The sequence below is a fragment of the Brugia malayi genome, assembly GCF_000002995.4.
Source record: "Brugia malayi strain FR3 genome assembly, contig: Bm_v4_ChrX_scaffold_001, whole genome shotgun sequence".
Taxonomy (NCBI): Eukaryota; Metazoa; Nematoda; class Chromadorea; order Rhabditida; family Onchocercidae; genus Brugia; species Brugia malayi.
This window is the reverse complement of record NW_025062479.1, coordinates 3,113,150-3,133,500: the sequence shown is the minus strand read 5'-3', so window position 1 is coordinate 3,133,500 and position 20,351 is coordinate 3,113,150. Positions and strand designations below refer to the sequence as shown.

At 31.1% G+C, this 20,351-nt stretch overlaps 3 protein-coding genes across 4 annotated transcripts; 1 reads left to right on the top strand and 2 right to left on the bottom strand.

The window, feature by feature from the left end:
- Positions 1-211: 211 nt before the first annotated feature.
- On the bottom strand, positions 212-5,662 carry Bma-cat-1 (Uncharacterized protein; the record flags this gene model as incomplete). Its single annotated transcript, XM_001899598.2, has 14 exons — positions 212-321; positions 409-563; positions 1,848-1,942; positions 2,249-2,339; positions 2,623-2,788; positions 2,884-2,947; positions 3,199-3,250; positions 3,376-3,550; positions 3,744-3,845; positions 4,092-4,274; positions 4,389-4,531; positions 4,742-4,961; positions 5,093-5,362; positions 5,551-5,662. 14 exons carry the CDS (start codon positions 5,660-5,662, stop codon positions 212-214), a joined length of 1,938 nt encoding a protein of 645 aa, XP_001899633.2.
- A 5,410-nt stretch (positions 5,663-11,072) lies between these two features.
- Bm10916 (Uncharacterized protein) lies at positions 11,073-13,103 on the top strand (the record flags this gene model as incomplete). The annotated part of the gene is made up of 7 exons (XM_043073418.1): positions 11,073-11,186; positions 11,565-11,720; positions 11,832-11,963; positions 12,070-12,225; positions 12,553-12,604; positions 12,722-12,873; positions 13,008-13,103. The coding sequence occupies 7 exons, from the start codon at positions 11,073-11,075 to the stop codon at positions 13,101-13,103; spliced, it is 858 nt and encodes a 285-aa protein (XP_042929352.1).
- Positions 13,104-13,423: 320 nt separating this feature from the next.
- Bm4954 (Uncharacterized protein) lies at positions 13,424-18,741 on the bottom strand (the record flags this gene model as incomplete). Of its 2 annotated transcripts, none has more annotated exons than XM_043073416.1 (12): positions 13,424-13,529; positions 13,752-13,847; positions 14,006-14,102; positions 14,447-14,582; positions 14,853-14,959; positions 15,014-15,093; positions 15,379-15,560; positions 15,769-15,909; positions 16,185-16,473; positions 17,565-17,744; positions 18,111-18,429; positions 18,558-18,741. In XM_043073416.1, 12 exons carry the CDS (start codon positions 18,739-18,741, stop codon positions 13,424-13,426), a joined length of 1,917 nt encoding a protein of 638 aa, XP_042929350.1. The 2 variants fall into 2 exon arrangements, with proteins under 2 accessions (XP_042929350.1, XP_042929351.1); XM_043073417.1 differs by having other exon boundaries at positions 18,558-18,606.
- Positions 18,742-20,351: the final 1,610 nt, after the last annotated feature.

Sequence of the window (20,351 nt, the reverse complement as noted above, 5' to 3'; positions counted from 1 at the left end):
TCAATTTCTAAGATTGTCTCATTGTATAGTGTTCATTGTGTCTGTAAACCATCAGTATGTGTTTCTTTTCTGGGATTTTCATTGTATTGGTTGTATTTTAATATACCCTGTCAATCATCAGTGGGTTTTTATGTTTTGTAGTAATATCGAAGAAAAGGCAATGTGTTTATCCGTTTAGCATAAAAAGTGGAAATACAACTGGTAAACGTTATTAAAGCGATGGCTGTTGTGGTATTTCAACATAAGTTGGTGTACAATATACTGTGTATCCATCTTCGATATGGTAGTATTTGATTGTTGTTGCATCGTCCAAACTTTGGACTGTAAATGTATTTTATGAAGCATTCACTCACTTCTGTAATTGAATTAGGCAAAGTTGTCCAAAAATTCGTAGGTTGTATGTGGTACCTCCGAATGTAATATCTTGTACTCCAACTGGGATGTCCGTCTTTTCCATTATTTTCTCTTTCAGTGTTTTAATGGTATCCATTGCCGAAATGGTAATTTCAATTGTTTGTCCAACAAAGTTCCGTGTTTTGTTGTAAACAATCACGTTAAGATACCTGAAGTTTCATTATTGGCTTCAAAAGATATTCTGTAGAGCAGAGAGGTATCTCTTTGTTTTTTATAATAACACTAGGATTAAGCTAAAGTCAGTCGTAAAGCGAAAGGTCATAAATATAACATTAGTTCCATCCACTAATTTACTAATCTCAGAAATGATCTAAGGCTATATTACTGATTTTGACCTCTCCGAATATGAAAATGATGCAATTGGAAGTGCAAAAAGTTATCATACGAATGAGACAAGCAAACCATTCTTTGATCTTTTCATTAAATTATTCAATGAGGAAGCTAAACTTTAATTTGCGAAGATTATCAGGACATTGGATTTACCCGAATATTCTGTATAATTGGCTTTCTTGATGTGGTACAACTATACAGTTGGTGAATACCAAATTTTTCTAAAAAAGTTTGGAATGCTACCATTTAGTTAAATTACCGAGTTATGAAAGCTATTAATGAAGTTGACGTTGTTAATAACTTACATGGTATTCTGTGAATAATAACAGCAAAGGAAGAACTGATGCAAAAGTGAGAAGAATGATCACAAATTGCCTAAAATGATTTCTTATATCAGTGCGATAGTTCCTCATCGTTTTTGCCGATAATGAAAGCTTATTATTGGAATGAATCAAACAGAGGAGTGAAACTGGATAACCTAAACTGGTACTTTAAGTTTTTGAAAATTTCCCTCCACATCCTTGTCAATATCACCTTTCCTCCTATTCCTCTTTTAATGCTTCTTTTTCCTTTGGAAACGAGCAGATAAATTTACATCCGAAGATTACCAAACTTTCAGTCTATGTGAGGAGTATAGCTTTACATGTTCGATTACTCATTTGAATTTAAGTAAGCTTCGATATTCGTTTGAAAACTGTTCTCCAGAACCACCAATTTCAGTTCGGTTCATAAATTTCCACCTGGGGATTCATAAGAAATCCAGTTAAAATCATGATTTTTTTTAACCTAACAACTAATAATTTCGTCGGAATCCGCATTAAGCTTATGAAATTCCGGTTTTCACTTTTTCAAGCATTAATGAAGAAACACTATGTGCACTATTATTTTCTTCCATTGCAAATTTCTCAAGCAAACGAAATTTCCATTTCTTCAAATGTTTTAGAGAACTTTTTTCTTTTGAAGAATTTCGATATATATTAAAAATTAACATGGTATGAATTAATTTTATCAGAAATCTAGTAGTTATAATTACAAGAAATCTTTATCACAAAATTTGATAGTTGTATGTTAACAGTAGAAATCAGTAATGATATCCTTCGAACATTCGTATTTCAGGATGTGCTAAATTAGGAGTGCCAATATTCTGTTCATATACGTTATTTGTGGATTTTGTTGTTTTTGCTTGCTTTATTATGATCTGAAATGTCATTTTATTAAAAGAAAACATTTCTTTCAGTTTAGACAAATTTATATATCAATAAATAGAGTTTGTCAGAATTTCCTGATGCATCTCAATTTCAATATTTTTATTAATTTCAAAAATTTCAGTGAATTTATCATCTCTGGGAATGATGGAGCTATTATTAACTAAAAATAAATGAAGAAAATGGGAACATCGGCAAATTGCTATGATTCTAAGAAATGAATCAAGAGTGGATGCACGGTTTCAAGTAAATCATTTATAACAAAAAATAAAATTCAAAAATGAAAATAATATGCATACATCATCGATTTTGCTTGTTGCTGGTGGATTGCGTAAAAAGAACATCAGAGGAGCATACAAAAAGTTAATCACCGCAATTATACGAAGCATTCTGAAAATTATTTTAAGTTCTGTAATAAATATTTCTTTGATCAATCAAATTTGAAATAACACTTCAGCGGAATGAATAAAATTTGGTGAAATGTTTAATCGTAAATATATTGTGTACTATAAGAACAAAATGCTTCACAAATTTATTTGTATTTAATAAATATTTTCAAATATTTTTCTTAATATTCTTAAAATTAATATTCGTCTTCTCATTATTCTAAGTTGTTGTTTGAATTTGCCTGCAGCTAATAGCGACAATTGTAAGAGCTGTTTAAGAAACTCACGAAGCAAAACCGACAGAACGGACCAGAGGACCAGAAAAAAAAGGGCCCAAAGCAAAAGCAAAGCAAAATGCTGCATCTGCAATTGCATATATTGATCCGTAAACACCAACGTGACGTATATCCACCAGATGACCCATCAGTGGAAACATTGACGCATCAATCATACCTTGAATGCACACCCTCCATTTTTGTGATTTTTGAATACCTTATATTATTTAACACAAGATGTATGCTTTACCAGATGTACCTAATTTATCTTACCAATCGAGAAGCCCATGAAGAAATTTGGTACCATTAATCCACCAACCCCTTGAGCTGTTGGAATCTAAAATCATTGCAACCATCAATTGAAAATCATAATTTACATACGAAAATAGTGTGTCTGGTAATAATTGTAAAGTTACAGCACGAGAATATCATGCGTGATAGTTCTGCATAGTATCTCCACATTTTTTCTCTACTCTTCCCATTTTTTTTTGCCTCGATATTATTGCAGAAACATTCTTCAACAATTACTTTTTTTTAAAAAAATAAAACTGAAAAAGTTCTTATGAATAATATGGTCAAACAACTTACAGCGATTAGGCAAATACCGATTATCATGAGACCCAGAAAACTGCTTAGCCAACTGGAAATTAAAAATTTTTGGTACGTCTATTTTTTTTTTTTTTGGAATTTTAAAATTTTAAATAACGCATATTTAAGTAAAAGAAGAACTCAAATATTATCAATTATTTCAAAATAAAAACAAACCGTCCAATTTTATGTGCCAATGGTCCAAATATATTCGTACCAATAAGATATGACATACTAGCGGGAAGAAAAGCGATACCACGTTCAAATGAACTGGCCTGCCAGGATTCCATCATCCATAATGGTAGCGATGGTTCCAGCATTGCTATCCCAAGATTCCCAATTGTTATTGATCCTGAAAATTATTAAAAAGTTGCAAAATGTCAGAGAGAAAAAAAAAGAAAAAAATTGGCATATTAAAATATATTGCATTTGAAAATGAGATTATTTGAAACAAATTAGCAATCATTTATTCTCTCTCTAAATTGCTCAGAAAAAATTCAACAATATTTGCTGAGAATAGGACCAAATAAAAAAAAAATAGTAACCAGCAGCAACAATAATATATGGATCAGTTGCAAGTTCTTTTAAGCCAGTTCCTTCCGGTTCACAACGATCCATATGTGGTTGAAGCACCAAAAACTGCAGAGCTACAACAGTATCGTTTTAACTCTTAACATTTTAAGATATTTGACCCTTAGAAGTTTAATTAATCAAATAGAGAAGTTTTGAGCTTATTCTATTATCTTAAAAAATCCATAAATTTTCAAAATTATTTCTTAAAACTTGTTTATTGTAACTAAATCATTAAACAGCAATGTTTTTTTTTTTTTTTTTTTTTTTTGTAATTATTCGTTTAAAATGTTTATTTTGTTTTTCTAACAAATAAAACTTACAGCCATCAAATAGAGCTAATAGTGCAAGAAGTAAGAAAGGCAACTCTTTGCCTGACCACTGGTATAATACTCCCCCATACGGTGGTCCAACAAGTAAGCCAAGTGCTAGACCGCCCAGTGCTATACCCATGACACTACCGCGTTCTTCATCGTCCGGATAAGCTTGTGCAAGCATTCCCATACCTTTTAAATCAAATTAGATATTTAGGATGAGAAGTGTCCATATGACGAAACCAGAAATTCATTAACTCTTGAGTAGACTTTCTTCCGGTCATGTCGAACATAACTTTAGCAAACCTGAAGTGCTTGTACATGCTGATCCAACACCTTGTAGAGCTCGAGCAAGCCAAAGTACAGCAAATGATGTACCAAATGTAAACATTAAGGTTGATAAAAACATAACACAAAAACCAGCAAACATTGGTACCGTGTAACCAATTCTGTAATTTATACAAGCAATGAATGAAAAAATTGAGGGAAATTTAGAAAGATTCTTTTTTTCTTTTTTTTTTAGAAATTATGTATAAATAAGTTATAGCTGCATTTTCTTTTGCTATCTTTTTAAATAAATATTTTTATGTTACTACTAATAAGAAAGTTAACATAATTAATTCTTGAATGTTATCAAGAAATATTTCCTAAAAACTAACTTATTTGTAAGGGGACCAATCCATGGATTTGTTAATAGTTGTACAAGTGCTTTTGATCCAAACATTAATCCTACGTAAACATTTTCTTCAGCTAAAGTATCATGTCGTCGTATTTCTTCTGCAGCATTTGGCATAACTCTTTGATTCATTTCTGTATTTTCATTTCTAGTGGATGTTTCTGTTGTTGTTTTGATTCGCATACCTGTTCCAGTTGTTTTACCTAGCAGAGGAAATTTATGTGTTATTATAAAATTTAAATCTTTTGTCAAATTTCAATCTTAATTAAGCAAAAATTAAAAATTATATCATAAATTTTTAAACTCTTCCCAAATGCTTTTCCAATCATCGAACCTTTTCTAAATGGTTTTTTCCTCGAATTTTTGCTTTTACTAAATGGATTCAATGGACTTTTTCGCCATTCTGTTGCAGCATCTACATCCATTGGAGTTTCCCAAGCATCGTCCCAAATGAATGTTTCTTCATTTCTTGTTTCCTTTTCATTTTGCATAAAAGCAGTACGTCTGCCTCGTGAATGTGTTACTACCGGTAATTTATCATAAAGCAGTAAATCTGTTGAATTTGGATGTGATAGTCGTAAAAGATATTCCGGCATAATTGGTACTGCAAAAAAAAAAGGGAAAAAAAAATTATGAAATCATATAAATTAACCATAAAAAATTTTCTCTGAACAGAATATCAATAAAACAGATAAATTATTAATAAAATCCGTATGCTTGTTTTAAACTAATACTTAAATTTTCGATAATTTATTAAATGTTCTATTGTTACTTGGAATGATAGAAACATACCAACGGTAGTCAGAAGCATATTATCCAAAAACAAAGCAATGTATACAATGAATAATAGCATTTTCCGGTTATGCCGGTACTTATTAATTAATTCTGCAAGCGCTGCTGCCATATTAATGTAAATCTTTACGGCTTCAGATTTTTTATTATCAAAATCCTACTGCAAATATTATTTGTTAAAATGTAAATACAAACATAGTGTTTCACGATAGTATTTTACGATAGCTCACAGATATATTACTCCAAAATAAAAACTTTTTTTTTGATGATTATAAATGAATCATTTTTCATAGGTGATCAAGTCATCCTAATCGAAAAATATGGTTAAGCCAAATTAAAATTTGCATTTACAATGAATGAATGAACTGTAGAGATATGGATAGCAAATTAAGAAATGATATGATAATTCTAATTCAGTTAGACAAGTATAAAATATAATTCAGTTAGGATTAAAAAAAAGTTGAATGTTTTCAATGAAATGAACTTTTTATCAGGTGTGGCTAAACTAATAATGTATGAGTTCGAAGAGGAAAAAACTCTTCCTTTTTTTTTCATATTCATTAATCCGCAACAGTAATTTAAAACTTTTCGAAATATAGTCACAAATAAGATCAGTTCAGTTTCCTCAGTCTTCATGGAACCATTGTGTTTAAGATTTGGTTAGAAAGAAAATTGAAATAGGAAAAGTGGTTTGCAGCAACAATAATTATACCAATAAATTATCCAGAGCAATGTAATCTATCATTTATTATTTTGCTAGCTTAAAATTACTCTTGCAGTTTTACTTTAGCTAAAAAACAACATTCACATGGTTGGATATTATGTTCATATCATTTAAAAATTTTGATTGTCATTATGATACACATAAAAAAATAACACTTTTATTTACATTTAATGCAAAAAGACAGATACAAAAAATTCGATGCATTTACTGATTATCAGGAAATGATGCTAGATGGATTGATAAGCATTTTTCAATTACAGACACTAGCATAAAATCTAGTGATAATCTGATTATATTGTCAGCAAAAATCGGACAACTAGTTCATTTGATTGATATATAAAGAAAATTTAATTAAACTTGCTGAATTTCCAAAAATGAAAATATGGCTTGGAAGGAAAAAAGCAAAGTGACATTTATTAAACCATCTACACAGCTATTTTCATAGTTTATATTATCGATTTCACATGAAAATTAAAGCAGCTACAAAATAAAAACACATATGTAATGAATTGGAGTAGAAATTTAACTGGCTACGAAAGTCAAGGTTATTAAGAAAGTTTTGAAGTCCGACGGTTCAGTTAACAATTCTGCCATGCAAAAGAAATGAAATTTAAAGAGGATGAAATTTTTCATCTAGCAAAAATTTGAGTATGTTATAAAATTAGGTATACAATTTTCTTTGACATACATGTATAGTAGTCTATCGCGTTTTCAGATTTAGGAAACATTCAAAATTAAAAATGAAACATCGTTTATGCATTGAAGTTGCAAAAGATATGCATGATAAAATTGAGAGAAAAGATAGAAAAATAAGAAAGGAAAGATGAGGAGGAAAGAAGAAACTCGAAGTATTTATAAGAAATTTTATTATAAAACAATGACCAGCTTACATCATGACATTTTCTTAGAGCTAGAAATATTTATTCATATGATAAACACAATTTCCTAAAAAAGCGATTAATGAAGTAAATTATCTGTGCTATCCTCAGAAACTATCATTCTGAGAATTTATCTGTGTTAGAAAAAATATGTGTGTTTAGAGATTATCAGATTTTCAATATATATAGTTTCTTTTATGTAACCGAACCATGAAGCAATAAATTCAAATTTTGTGTGCAATAAAGTGAGGCGGAGAAAGGGAAAGGGAGAGAGAAAAGAGACGACTCAGCTTATTTATTAAGATTTTCAGATGAAGGAAGAAAACGTTCAAAATTAAAAATAAAACATCGTTTATGCTTTGCAGTTGTAAAAAATACACTTGGTAACAAGTATGCAAGGTAAATAATCTTGTTAGTGATTCTTTTAAAATAATCAAAATTTCTCAAATCTTCATTTGTATTCCTTTATTGTACCTTGCACTGATTAAATGAATTGCATTCAAAAAATTAAACTGACCCGTTACAGTTAAAGGAACCAAACCTGTCAGATTTCAATAATTCTAGATTGTATGAATATATCTGACCGGAGACACACCCACACAACTTGAATGCATAAAAAAATGATGACAAATCGTTGAAATGAATGAAAAAAGTTTTAGAAAGGTGTCTATGGAATTAAATAGGTTAAACACTCTAGCTTCTGTTGAAAAACAAAATGTTCTTAAATTTCAAAGGTCTATTTATTCTTGATATCCACTGAGAATAGACAACCTTTTGAATTTAGTGTTTTTTTTCTTAACAATTACAAACTTAAATTCGAAGAAGTAGCATCTTTCAAAATTTGAATTCATCAGAGGTGTCAAATTCTTCAATCATTATCAGCTGAAACATTACATAAGATCTCAGTTACTGTTTTTTAAAATAAATTTTATGAATGATTTAATAATTTGCATAGACAAAGCAGCTAAGATTAACCGAAAACAAGAGATATCGAATACTGAGTTTCATCAGGTCTCGCAGCTGTCAAACAAAATAAATGAGACAAAAACGTCAGATCCAGAAGATTGTGCGAAGAATAAAAATAACGTCCCATAAGATGATCAAATCCTCCTTCTTCATTTGAAGATAAATGCTTCATCATCAGTGGTTATCTATAAAGCGATTAGTGAGTGTGAAGAAGAAAAATGAATTATTAAAGAGGTTTCCAGAAAATTTTGACTGCAAATGACACTTCACAAACAACCACGGAAAAACCTATTATTATGAAGAAGACATTAAAATGCTCTATTAGACACTACGATATGTTTGAATAAACAAAAATAAAAGTAGCAGTTGTAAAAGTTTTGGATTTGAAAAAAAGGCAAAATCACTGCTGAATAAAATTCACAAAGCTCATTTTATCATGGCTTTCTCAAAAATGCATAATCAATAAATAATCTGTACCTTATCTGCAAAAGTAAAATTAGTATTGTTATTTGTGACTTCTTTAAATCTCGTCATATCACCTCTTTTGAAATTATTGTATTTTGGTGAAATAAAAGTACATTCTAGGAATTAGATCACACAGAATATACAATAATATGATAACTTTTTACCTATTTTTTTTTAAACTTAAACAAAACAGTTCTAGCAGAATTCCATAATTTGTTCTGTCTACTTCAATAGTTAAAACTATTACTCAACATTTTTCTTCGTTGAGTCCTTAAATGCAAATTTATAAAACTGAAAACTTGATCGCATATTCAGCCTTAAAAATGACAACTGCATGAATTGGCAGAAGATGGATGCTGAATTCAAAAATTTGACAGTTTAGAATCATAAGAATGGGCGAATGCAATCAAAGTGTCTCTTTTCGCCAGATTTATCAAGTATAATAAGCGAAGTATAATACGGAAGTCTATCAACAACATAAACAGAGTGATGTGTCGGTTAGTAGAAAATTAGTCTGAAATAGAGGAAAGGTTTCAGTCACTTGTAACTATAAGTCTTTTTTACTCTCCCGAACTCTTTTTTAAGCTATCCATCAAAGCTATGTATGCAAGGTAAATAATAATGTTTAATATATAAAATGATAAATTAGCAGCGAAGACATTTGAAATGATTAGTGATAATAGCATACAAAGTAAATTATGATTATTTTCAAACCAAAGCAAATTACTGTGTTGCTTTTAAAGAAATAGTGATAACAATAATAATAATAGTAATAATAATATTGATATTATTATTAATTATTGCTAAATTTGCAGTAAATTGGCTGCGTGACCATTTCCAGCCTGAATCAATATTTTATTCAAAGCTAATTTTACGACATATTTAGTGAGATTATAAAGAAGATGGAAATTCTTACGAAATTTGATTGTCTTACAAACAATCAACAAAATTTTCCGACAAGAATAATAGATAAATTATATTCCTTCATTGTATCATTTTTAAATGGGAAAATCACTGGAGATGAAAAATTTTTTCATTAGCAATAAGAGTGTAGCAACTACAAAAAGTTGTTATAAACGATATGAAACATGCAGTAATGGACGGAAAAAGCACTAATAATATTTTCAAATAGTATTAACTATTTGCATAGTTATTTCAAAGATTGGCTATGAGAAAAATCTGTCTTTATTAAATTAGAATGAAAAGAAAAGGAAATGTATTTATCATTTAGCTTGGCACTCATGGAAAATCCGACTTTGCACTCAATATTTCACTTGCCAGCACGCAAGTCATGCTAATAATTAGATTATTGGTTTAATTTTCTGCTCTGTATTTCCCCTTAAATCTTGCTTCTCATAGGTTTGTGCAAATGTCATACTAATAATTGGACCATTAATTTAATTTTCCACTCCATTTCTAAAATCTGCTTCTCATAAGTTTTAACTTCTCATAAAATTTTAATTGTTATGCTAATGGTCGACTCTTAACCTTATTTTTTTCTCTAAAATTTTGCTTTTCACAAATTTCACAATTATCTTTTAACTTTCAGTTTATTTTACATATTTAAAGTAATTTAAGTCTGCAAAATGTGAACTTTATCAAGCATAATTCTCTGACATTGCTCAGGTGATTAGAAGTCATCTTAATGAATCAGGGAAAACGATAAGAATCATAATATTGTTTTGTATATTTACATGGAAGAGCAATACGTTCAGTGCGGAAGTATCGTGAAAAAAGAACAAAGATAATAACTGCATCTCGTAAGTGCAATTATCAATTATGAATTATGAAATGTTTGAAGGTGATAAGATAGCTATGTCCTTATCATTTCAAGATGTTAATGCAATCCTCAAAATGTTATAACTAATATCGCACAGATTCAACATCACCGTTACTCCCCTTTCATGCAACACAAGATTTTTCGATACAAATGTTAAACAGACCGAGTCGCTCAGAGTAGCACACAGTATGGCTATGATCACTTTATGCACTGCCTGGTTTGTGTGTTGGGTTTTAACTGGGTGACGGGTAGTTCATTTTCGTATTTGGAGGAGCAGTTTCTGAATCTCTAGTTGTTTTTCGATCACAGGTAATTTCTGTACTTTTTATAAATAGACCGTTGTTGTGTGTGTAGTTAGTTTTTTTATACATCTTTCAGTCTATAAAACTTTTCTTTTAAAAGTCCTGATATTTTATCGGGATTTTCAATCCGAATTATTCGGTTATACCGGCAAGGAACTGGCGGGATGTTTGGATGGCTTTTAGTGATCAAGTTTGCTTCCTTTTTCCCTAAAGTAGTTCTGCTCAATATTTTACCAAAGGTGTAATTCATTTGCGACTCGAAAAGAGTGTAAGGGACAGAATTGTGTTTTGTTTTTTGACACTCAGCTTATATGTTTATATAGCTCTGTAACGCATTAAGTTATCGTTTATCTCAAATTATTTCATTTATAACAGTAATTTCTAGGATGCGTAAGGAAGGACTGTGAATGCTTGTGACGAAAGTAGAGCAGAGCGAAGTACGCCAAGTCGTAGACGCTTTTAAATCTGAAGGCACATTTGATAAACTGAGACGAAAAATTTTCACCTCAATCGCTGCTACTGTATGCAAATTTTTCAAATAATTGTAGCATTTTATTATAGTAATTTCAGAACGAGCAACGAGGCAATCATTTAGTTTTTATTCATTATCCTATGACAGTTCTTTTTGATGATAATGACTTTGTCAGGGATTAAGCATTTGATTAAAACCCAACAGTTGTTATTAAAGTGTAATAATTCCACTTTCTGAATTTCACTAAGCATGCGACATTATCTTCATCATACATTTTGGACTTCATCAATATTACCGCCTTGTGTTGAAATGACTGTTGTCATTTCACAATACATGAACTATTTGGTTACATTTAATGGGAAATGATAGATTTATAGTGATATTTTATGTTCAGCTCCCGTATCGAGAAACATTAACAGTGTTATAGGATCGTTACCAAAGGGTGGCATTAAATGCTGAAGAAATTGTTGACGATTTATTGAAAACATCTGCATCAAATCTCACTAAAAACAATGCACTCGATATACTCAGGAAGAAGCTTTTTGCTCTTAATAGTACTCAGTATGGCATTATGATCACTGAGGTATGTGTCTCTTTTTATTGTTTTCCTTCAGCATTTTTCAATTTTTATTGAAATTAGTTTGAATGCGGAAATGTAATTTTGCGTGTATATGGAGCAGCTGAGTGGTTTTAGGGTTTGGATGCTGGTGAAACATTATGTAGCTTATTGGAAGAAATTGGCCGCTATGTTGATTCTTTTCTTGGCCTAACAAAAAAGGAACTGCTTGAAAATGTACAATCGCGGCAACCCGTCGAAGACCATGAAGTACAGTGATTTTTATTAATGAAGAGTTAATGTGCCTATGAAAGAGTTCGGATAAAAAAATCTTTTCAATTTATCAAGAAAAAATATCAGTGCAGTTATCTTATAGGTTTGTGATATGGAAATAGATTCGGATTCCGAACAAAGCCCTCAAACTAGTTCGACCAAAGAGACTCCTTTATCTGATATAGCTCTTCCACCAACTACTTATCCAAACCCAAATTTATCCTCGACAGTGTCATTTCCTCATGCGGAGCATGTTAAGGCAAGGATTTTGTAATTTAATGATATGATTCATTAGGAAGTTTATTTGCGTCTTTAACATTGGTTGGCTAATACAGTTGATGAAAGGCCCATTTTGAAATGGATTTTTTTAAACATATGTAATGGATTCTAAAAATGAATACTTAAATTTATAGCGGCATGTATCAAAGATATCTACCATTATATGGATGCTTTTGCATTTCCTGATCTTATTAACTGTCTTTACTAATTAATTCCGGTATCCATTCATTTTAGAAATTTTCCTTTCACGTTTGAATTGGTTTCTTAATGTTTTATGTGTGTTTTTCCGTTATGTATTGATTTTCAGGTACCATCTGTTCGAAACACAATAAGTTCGTACGGAAATTGTAATTCTACGGGTATGTTAGCAAGCAGTATTTTCTTACGATTTTTTTTTTCTGGTAGTGATATCTATATTAATTATGGAATTCCTTCCAGTCACAATATTTCATTCTGCTATCAGTATCGATTTTAAGCCAGTACCGCTTACGCTGAGTCGACAAATGAGATAATAACTGCTAAGTCGAAGTCAATGCTCAAACATTCTGAAGATGGGAATATTGAAGCTTCGTTTACCTCTTACCAAGCACAAAAAATCGTCACGAAAAAATTTTATTCTAATGCAAGGGTGGGTAAATTTATGTTTGTTGCGCATGTTTTCCTTTTATTTGAATTTTCTCATCTCATTATACCTCAGCATTTTCCTTTCAAATTTTCTTCGAGGCAGTTAAAAATTATCATCAGTTATGCAAATCAATGCAGGAAGCAGTAGCATCCAAGCAGTACATGGCATCAGCTGTGCAATATCGTACAAGGCGTCGAGGCAAAGCTTGTAATGGAGATTTTGTATACTACTAGCAGAACTACCTCTCGACAATTGTGATACATTTCATATTCGAGCTTATACTATTTGCAACTTTCAGCACCTTTTCTTCATAAAGCGCCAACAGGTTGCAAGGTTGCAAAGTCTTCTTTCGGGATAAATTTTAAGGATGAGGCTTATCATATTCTTCCATAATTTTCCCGTTTTTTTTTTTTTTTTTTTTCGTTTCTTATTGCCTCTACTTCGTTTGTCTTTCAAAATGTTTATGTGACATTTGATTGTTTATTCTATGAAATGTAGTTTTGAAATAACACCAAATTTGCAGTTAATAAAGTGAATAAATTAAAGTTTCTGATCATGTTCTACAGTGAATCAAGCTCAATAAATCCCGTTTCAGGTCTTCACTTCGTGGTCTAACATATACCTTTGATGGATCGTCCGTCAGTTTTGTAAGATATTCACTAAAAAATTGTTTTATAAAAAAAAAGGAGGTAAAGAATCACTTATTTCATATAGTAAAGTGGGAATGAACAGGTTGCTAGGCACCCATGTCGTGGTGTTCAGCTAATAGTACATGGGAATGAAAAAGGAACTGCTTGGGAAGCATTGAGGATGAGGGAAGTCATTACTAATTCAACGGTGGTCAATGGAATTGACTAGTAAAGATCAATAAAGTAACTCACAAATTGTTAAGCTCTGACATACTAACAGCATAAAAATCAACGTTGGACATTCGGCGAATTTCTTCTGCGGGCTTACTAGCATCATCCTGCGAGAAGCTGCAATGTATAAGTTTAACGGAGAACTTTCTCTAATCATTCAGAGCTCATTTATGTTATACTTCTTGTAAATATAACAATTCGAAGCTGTGCTGTTGTTCATCATCAACTGTAAAATTCCGGAAGTGACCCATTCAAAATACAAGGAAGTGGCGTACCCATCGCTTACAAGTATTACAGTTGTTGGTATTCCTTGTCTCCGAGTTTCCAAAACACCAATTGAATTTTCCAGTGCACGTCCGATATATGTTGTCCCTTAATAATAATTGTTTTCTTTCAACATACTTGAATTATAAACGTAAACTGAAGATACAAGCAGCAAGAGACATTAGGGTAGGATGTTTCATCTGTAAAAGTGACAATAGAAATTCTGTTTTAAAGATAACTTTTCTGTATACTGTCTTACTCTTCATATGGACACAAACGAGCTTTCACAGTATCTCATCTATATATCTTTTTCACTTGTGAGAAGTGCGAGAAATGTGTTTCTTTTAATTTCAATATTTCCAACTAAAAGTAAATTTAAAATTCGATTAAATAATTGTCCTCTTAAAATTAACAAGTTTTTTCCGGACAATTTTTCCATCAAAATAATATACCGGTGAAGTGTCGGACTTGATTCAGCGCTTCCGCGATATCCTTAATATCTTTATATGTATCAAACGTCCACTCAACTCTCTGATGTGAACTACCAGCGAATTGAATCAAAGCAACTCGTTGATTGCCTTCACCAATCTTACAAGAAAAAAGAATTTTCTTTGATCAAAATATTCAATCAGGTGAGGAAGGCATAAATGATTGAGATATAACAAACAGAATATTTTTTAGCAAACTTCGCTCTATTTTTTAACTTTGAACTCTTTAATGTATATATTGGAGAAACTTTAGCATATTTCCATGGCATTCTAATTTATGTGATCGTTTCTCACGATCACATAAATATTTAAAATATAATGATCAGTAAAAGATGTCTGAAAAAACATGGATTATGTAGGAAATAATTACTCGTAATTCATTGAGTAGTGACAAAAGATATTCTTTTTGTTGATCGTATATCCTTTGTACTGATCCAGAGCTATCAACAATGAATAAAATTTCTCGTGGACACTGTCCTAAAAAAATGAATAATGAATTATTCGATGTTATTCAACACTAGCCTTACTTACCTTGACTTTTTTCGATGTTTCCGGCTGATCCTGTTTTTCCTAACTTTCTTGCAGTTGAAATGTGCTGCATTGTCACATGTCTGAAATAATATTATTCAGCTAATAAACCACAGAAATACCATCCAGAAAAAGCGTATATCAATAATTACAAAGTAACGAAGCGGCTTAAAATGTACCAAACAGGATGACAGCAAACGACTAGCTTATTTGGGTACTCCTTTTAGATATATAAAAGGTTGAGAAGTGGTATAATTAGGAATTAATGAAAAGGAAATTCAAGATTTGTTTATAAGCAAACTGAAAATTGTTTCTGTTAACGTTAAATTTATGTAAAAACGCTTAAACAATTCGAAAATATGACGTGCCGTGGCGATAAAGTCGTCTTATTACTCGGATGATCAACTGATTGTGAAATTTCTCGACCTTCAGTAAAAGAATGGGTTGTAGACGATGTTATCACTTCTGTTCGTGGTTGTTCCTTTCGTAGCTTCTTGTTTAACGTAGGAAGGGTTACACTATTTTCAATTTCTTTATCACTTTTATTTCGCTGCAAATTTAGTAAGTCTTGTAGTTGATTAAAATGTTGGGAATAGAAATATTAGTGAATGTTGCAAATTCACTGTCGTAATTAATTTCTCATATCATCAATACTAAAAGGACTAAAGCATCATCAAATATCCACTACTACTGTCAACGTACAGTAAAAATCTTTTTGGTTACCTGAATAATCTGATTAGAATATCAAAATTTCTAACATCTTTATTGAAGATCGATTGTTGAGGAATGGTTATAGCTCTTACAAACTGTTCATCAGCACTCACTATATTGATCGGTGCTTCATCAATATTTTCATCATTAATTTTATCATGTACATTTGTTTCCGAAAGTTTCACAACCTATAAGCATAAATTTCATTACCTTTTTCTATACCTTATTTTCACTACACTTTCAATTTTTAGTCCTTAAGTCATACTTTTTCAAGCTTCACTCATATAGAAATTTATTAAACTATGAAATGGAACTCACTAATGCTTGCAATTTGAAATTACAGCATTAAAATGTTCAGTTCAATACAAAAGCTGATGAAGTTCAAGAATTGCTAAGTTGAAGGGATAATGAAACATTTTCAGATGAATCTAATTTATCAAAGATATAGCAGGCTCAATCATACCTGATCTTTGGATGCAGTTTGTTGCTTGGCTAGAATTTTCTTGCTCTTATGTTTCAATTGTGTATCTTTCGTTAATGATTTATGTGATGTAGGATATGTTGACGTGCGTGTTCTGCTAGTTGTATAAAGTTTTGTTAATGTTGTAATCTGATCTGATTCGATCTCTGTTGTATTTGTGATTGTTTTTATAGCAGCTGTTGGTATTTCCCATTCCTTCTGAGATTCGCACATTTCGGCATCTTCCACTTCAGCGACTAATGTCTTTTTTAATCGAGTGAATTCATTGGATCTAAAAAACGATCAGTTTAATTTTCTTTCAAAACAACAATCGTATGATCCAAAACACAATGTTAACAAATGAAAATACTAGAAGAAGGAAGCAGTAAATAGTTACGAGTTCTGTTTTTGAACAATGTCATTTATTACAAATAAATGACATTGTTCAAATGTCAACTTTAAAAGTCCAATTCATCTGTATCTCTTCATACAACTGTACATAAGATAATTGCCTATTTAGATTCATTTTCAAATCTCTCTTTCCTGATTATTTCACGGACTATAATTAAAATTTAATCAGATATCATCCAATTCAATTAAAATTTATACCAAATTTTTCATTTATTTGTAATAAAGCGTTAATTACGGTTTTAAATTCTGTGGATAAAGTACGCTTAAACTAAAACGATCCTCACTTTCCAAGTTTTCATTTTACTCCAAATCTACTCGGTAATTTAAACATTACTCTAAGAAATAACTAAACTAGTAATAAGTGAATTAGGATATCCTATAAACAGATGGATTACGTCAAAATATGGCTTTCACTAAAAATTAACCCACAAAAGAAAGGACATGACCAATTTAATTAATGTTACTTCATCAAAACTATGACTGGTAGACTTTTCAAGTAATATTATTTTAAATCAATGCATTATAATTCAGCCATCATTTTATTCATTTTCTAAAAAAAAAAGAATTATAGGTTAAATTCAGAGATCAGTCACTTTCACTAATTTGATCGTTTTTGAAAATGTAAATATACACCATCAATCCATCAAGAAAACTACTTTGATTCTCTATTTCAAATCAGTTATAACGGTCAACAGTGTCATCATCATTGTACTCTTTTTCTCGTCTTTTTTTACCTCAATCATTCTTTCTAACAGAAAATTTTAAGCTCGCCGACTTGATTCCTTAAAATGCACTGTTACATCATCAAGCATTACGTCACAATATTTTAGTTTAAAAGTTCGCTCAATTTTAATGAATAGTTAAGAATATCGTTAGGAATCATCCGATTTTAATAGTGCTATTATGTATTAAATTACCATCAAGTTAGTATTTACATAAATTTATGAAATAAATAAAGCATAGCGAGCGAACCCGAAGACATTCGATCTTCCTCCAGCAATGCGATTCATTTCCTGTTCAAAACCGTCTGACCCAACATATACAACATAAATTTTGATCTTTTCGATTTCACGTAACTGCTGAGCGTGCTTTATAGGATCATCGACAGATAATCCATCCGTAAATAGAACAATAATTTTGCTAGCATTTTTTCTGAAATTGGATCACCTACATCTCAAATGTTGAAACAATGTGCTAAAATATATCTTTCAATTCTCATAACTATTTATTTGAAATTTACAAAATGTATCAAAAATCTTTTTCCGTAATACTTCTTCCTAAAATTGCAATTATCCGGTTAATTTGAAAAGATTACTTTGGAAATGATAAAGTTTAAGCTTCTATTTGTTAAGGCATAAATAAAGTGAGGAATATCTGTGACAATAAATCAACTATGAAGTATTCAGCGTATTTTTCATAATTAGCATAAATTAATTATTTTACAAAATAATTGTCCCAATTAACAATTAATAGATGGAGCCGTTGGTGAAATAATATTGCGAGCAATTTTTAACTAACCTGGCTCCTTTCTCTTCACTAAACAATTCACCTTTTGCTGCCAGTAGTGCTTTACCCGTCCTGGTACCACCGGAATGTAAATTAATTGTCATAATATGATTAGTAATATCAGGCAGATCTCGATAAGTACCAAAGGAAAATTCGACAATCGGTGTTTCGGCATACTGAATCATGGCAATACGTACGTCATCCTTATCAGTTAGCAATGCTTCAGTCAATTGGGTGGTCCAATTAATATGTTGTGTATAAATTTGCTCCAAGCTTCCAGACGTATCCAGAAGAAATAGCAAATCCACGCCACATTCTTCTTTCATTGGATCTATATTATTTGCATCATTTATTACTAATCAGTGAGTTAATGAACGAATATTTGCATGAAAATCTAGAAATTTGCTAACTTAACAAGTTTTAATCCCAGATCACTCAAAAATAATATATTATCCATACATGTCCCGGTAAATTCCACAGCATCGTTGCCATCATCATTTCGTTGCATGGTTGATGGTTGCCAAAGATTTTCTGAATTCAACAGATCACCTTCTCCAGATCCTTCGCCAGATCCTTCCAGATAATCATTTTCAGTGCAACATACAGAAATGAACAGCACAAACCAGGCAAATCGAAAAGTCATGTCCGTTGAAAGAGCAAAGTGATTTCTGCTTTACATGACCCTTTTATCTTCTATGCCTCCTAAATGGGGTTTCCGGGGTAAAAAGGCCTGTCGGATTTGATCCGCCCATTTACATCTTATTCCTTCTTTCGTTCATCCTGAAGGAACAAATCAACTCCTTTCCTTAACACTTCCATAATTCATTATTGCCTACCACAATTGGCATTCTCATCCACCATTTACGTAAACATAATCCCTTTATCAACGAGTGTAAATTGTTTTCCCTTTCTCAACCTTTTTTTTTTTTCACCTTTTAAATTTCAACTGCAAACAAACTGTTGAATGCAAATAAATCAAAGCTATCAACAACGTATTTAATTCCATGATGATTATCAGTAGATAACAACAGAAATTGAATTATTATTATATGAACGACATCCCAAGCTAATGTGGTAGTTGTTTAATATCATTCGTATCTCCAAAATTTCAATCAAACACAATATATAGCAAAAACACCACCACTAGGTTTAATGAATATAATGAAGTATTACCTAATTTGCATCCGATTTATGCCAAAATACAATAGCAATAACTTTTTGAAAGAAACTATGCTCAGTTATTTTAATTTATCTTCAAATTGGGCCATTTGAAGGAATTTTCCAGGAAATAAGATCAATTACCATTGTTGTATACAAGACTTATCCTTGATTATTGTGCTATAACTACATATTTCATCGAGATTATATATAGGAAGGAATTAACTTTCCCAATAAACTAGTTACCATTTGCATTTACTATTATGCTACCTTCAACGTAAGAAACGACATTATTAAGCCAAACAAATTAACTTGTCTGAATCATGACATGGCCGAAAATGTCTGGTTCCTCTCCTTTTTGTCTCAACGCAGTCTTTTTTTGGAAATTTAATGATTTAAACGACAAAAATATGTTATTGTAATTGTTCCTCCCTTTCTATTCTTCCACTTTTTTTTTTACACAAAACAAAACAAAGAAAACACAAAGCGATGCACAGACACATTTTTGTTCGACAGAAATTTCGATGCCTCCCGCATCATCTTATCCCATAATTCCCATGTCGTAAATACAACAAGCAGCTCCATAACCCACTCCCATCCCTTCCCAAATCTTCGGCAACGTAATGTAACCGAGTGATGTGCAGAGTAAATTACCCATACTTAGTCAGTGTGTCTCACATCAATCAACAATGTAATGATGTAAAGTTCATTATTGCATCTGTGCACATTTATATTTATTTCAGGAACCTTATGGATAGTACCTGTCATAAAACTAGTCATTCGTCTTGCTCAGTTTATATGGAAAATTCGCACCAGAAAAATATGTTTCTCAAAGATCGATGTTTCACTAATATAGTACATCTTGCGCCGCTATACCAATGTGTGAAAATGAAAAGGCAGCTAATTTATCAAACCACAAAAGAAACAGAGGAAAAGAACAATAACAACTGAAATACGCATTAACAGTATCCAATTCCATTGAATAATTAGAGATTGTATTGCTTATCTCCTCACAGTTCCATTCATTTCAAGTTAGCTATTTCCAAATATATTTCTAACACATAACTGAGAAAATAAAGGCCAAAGACCGCACTG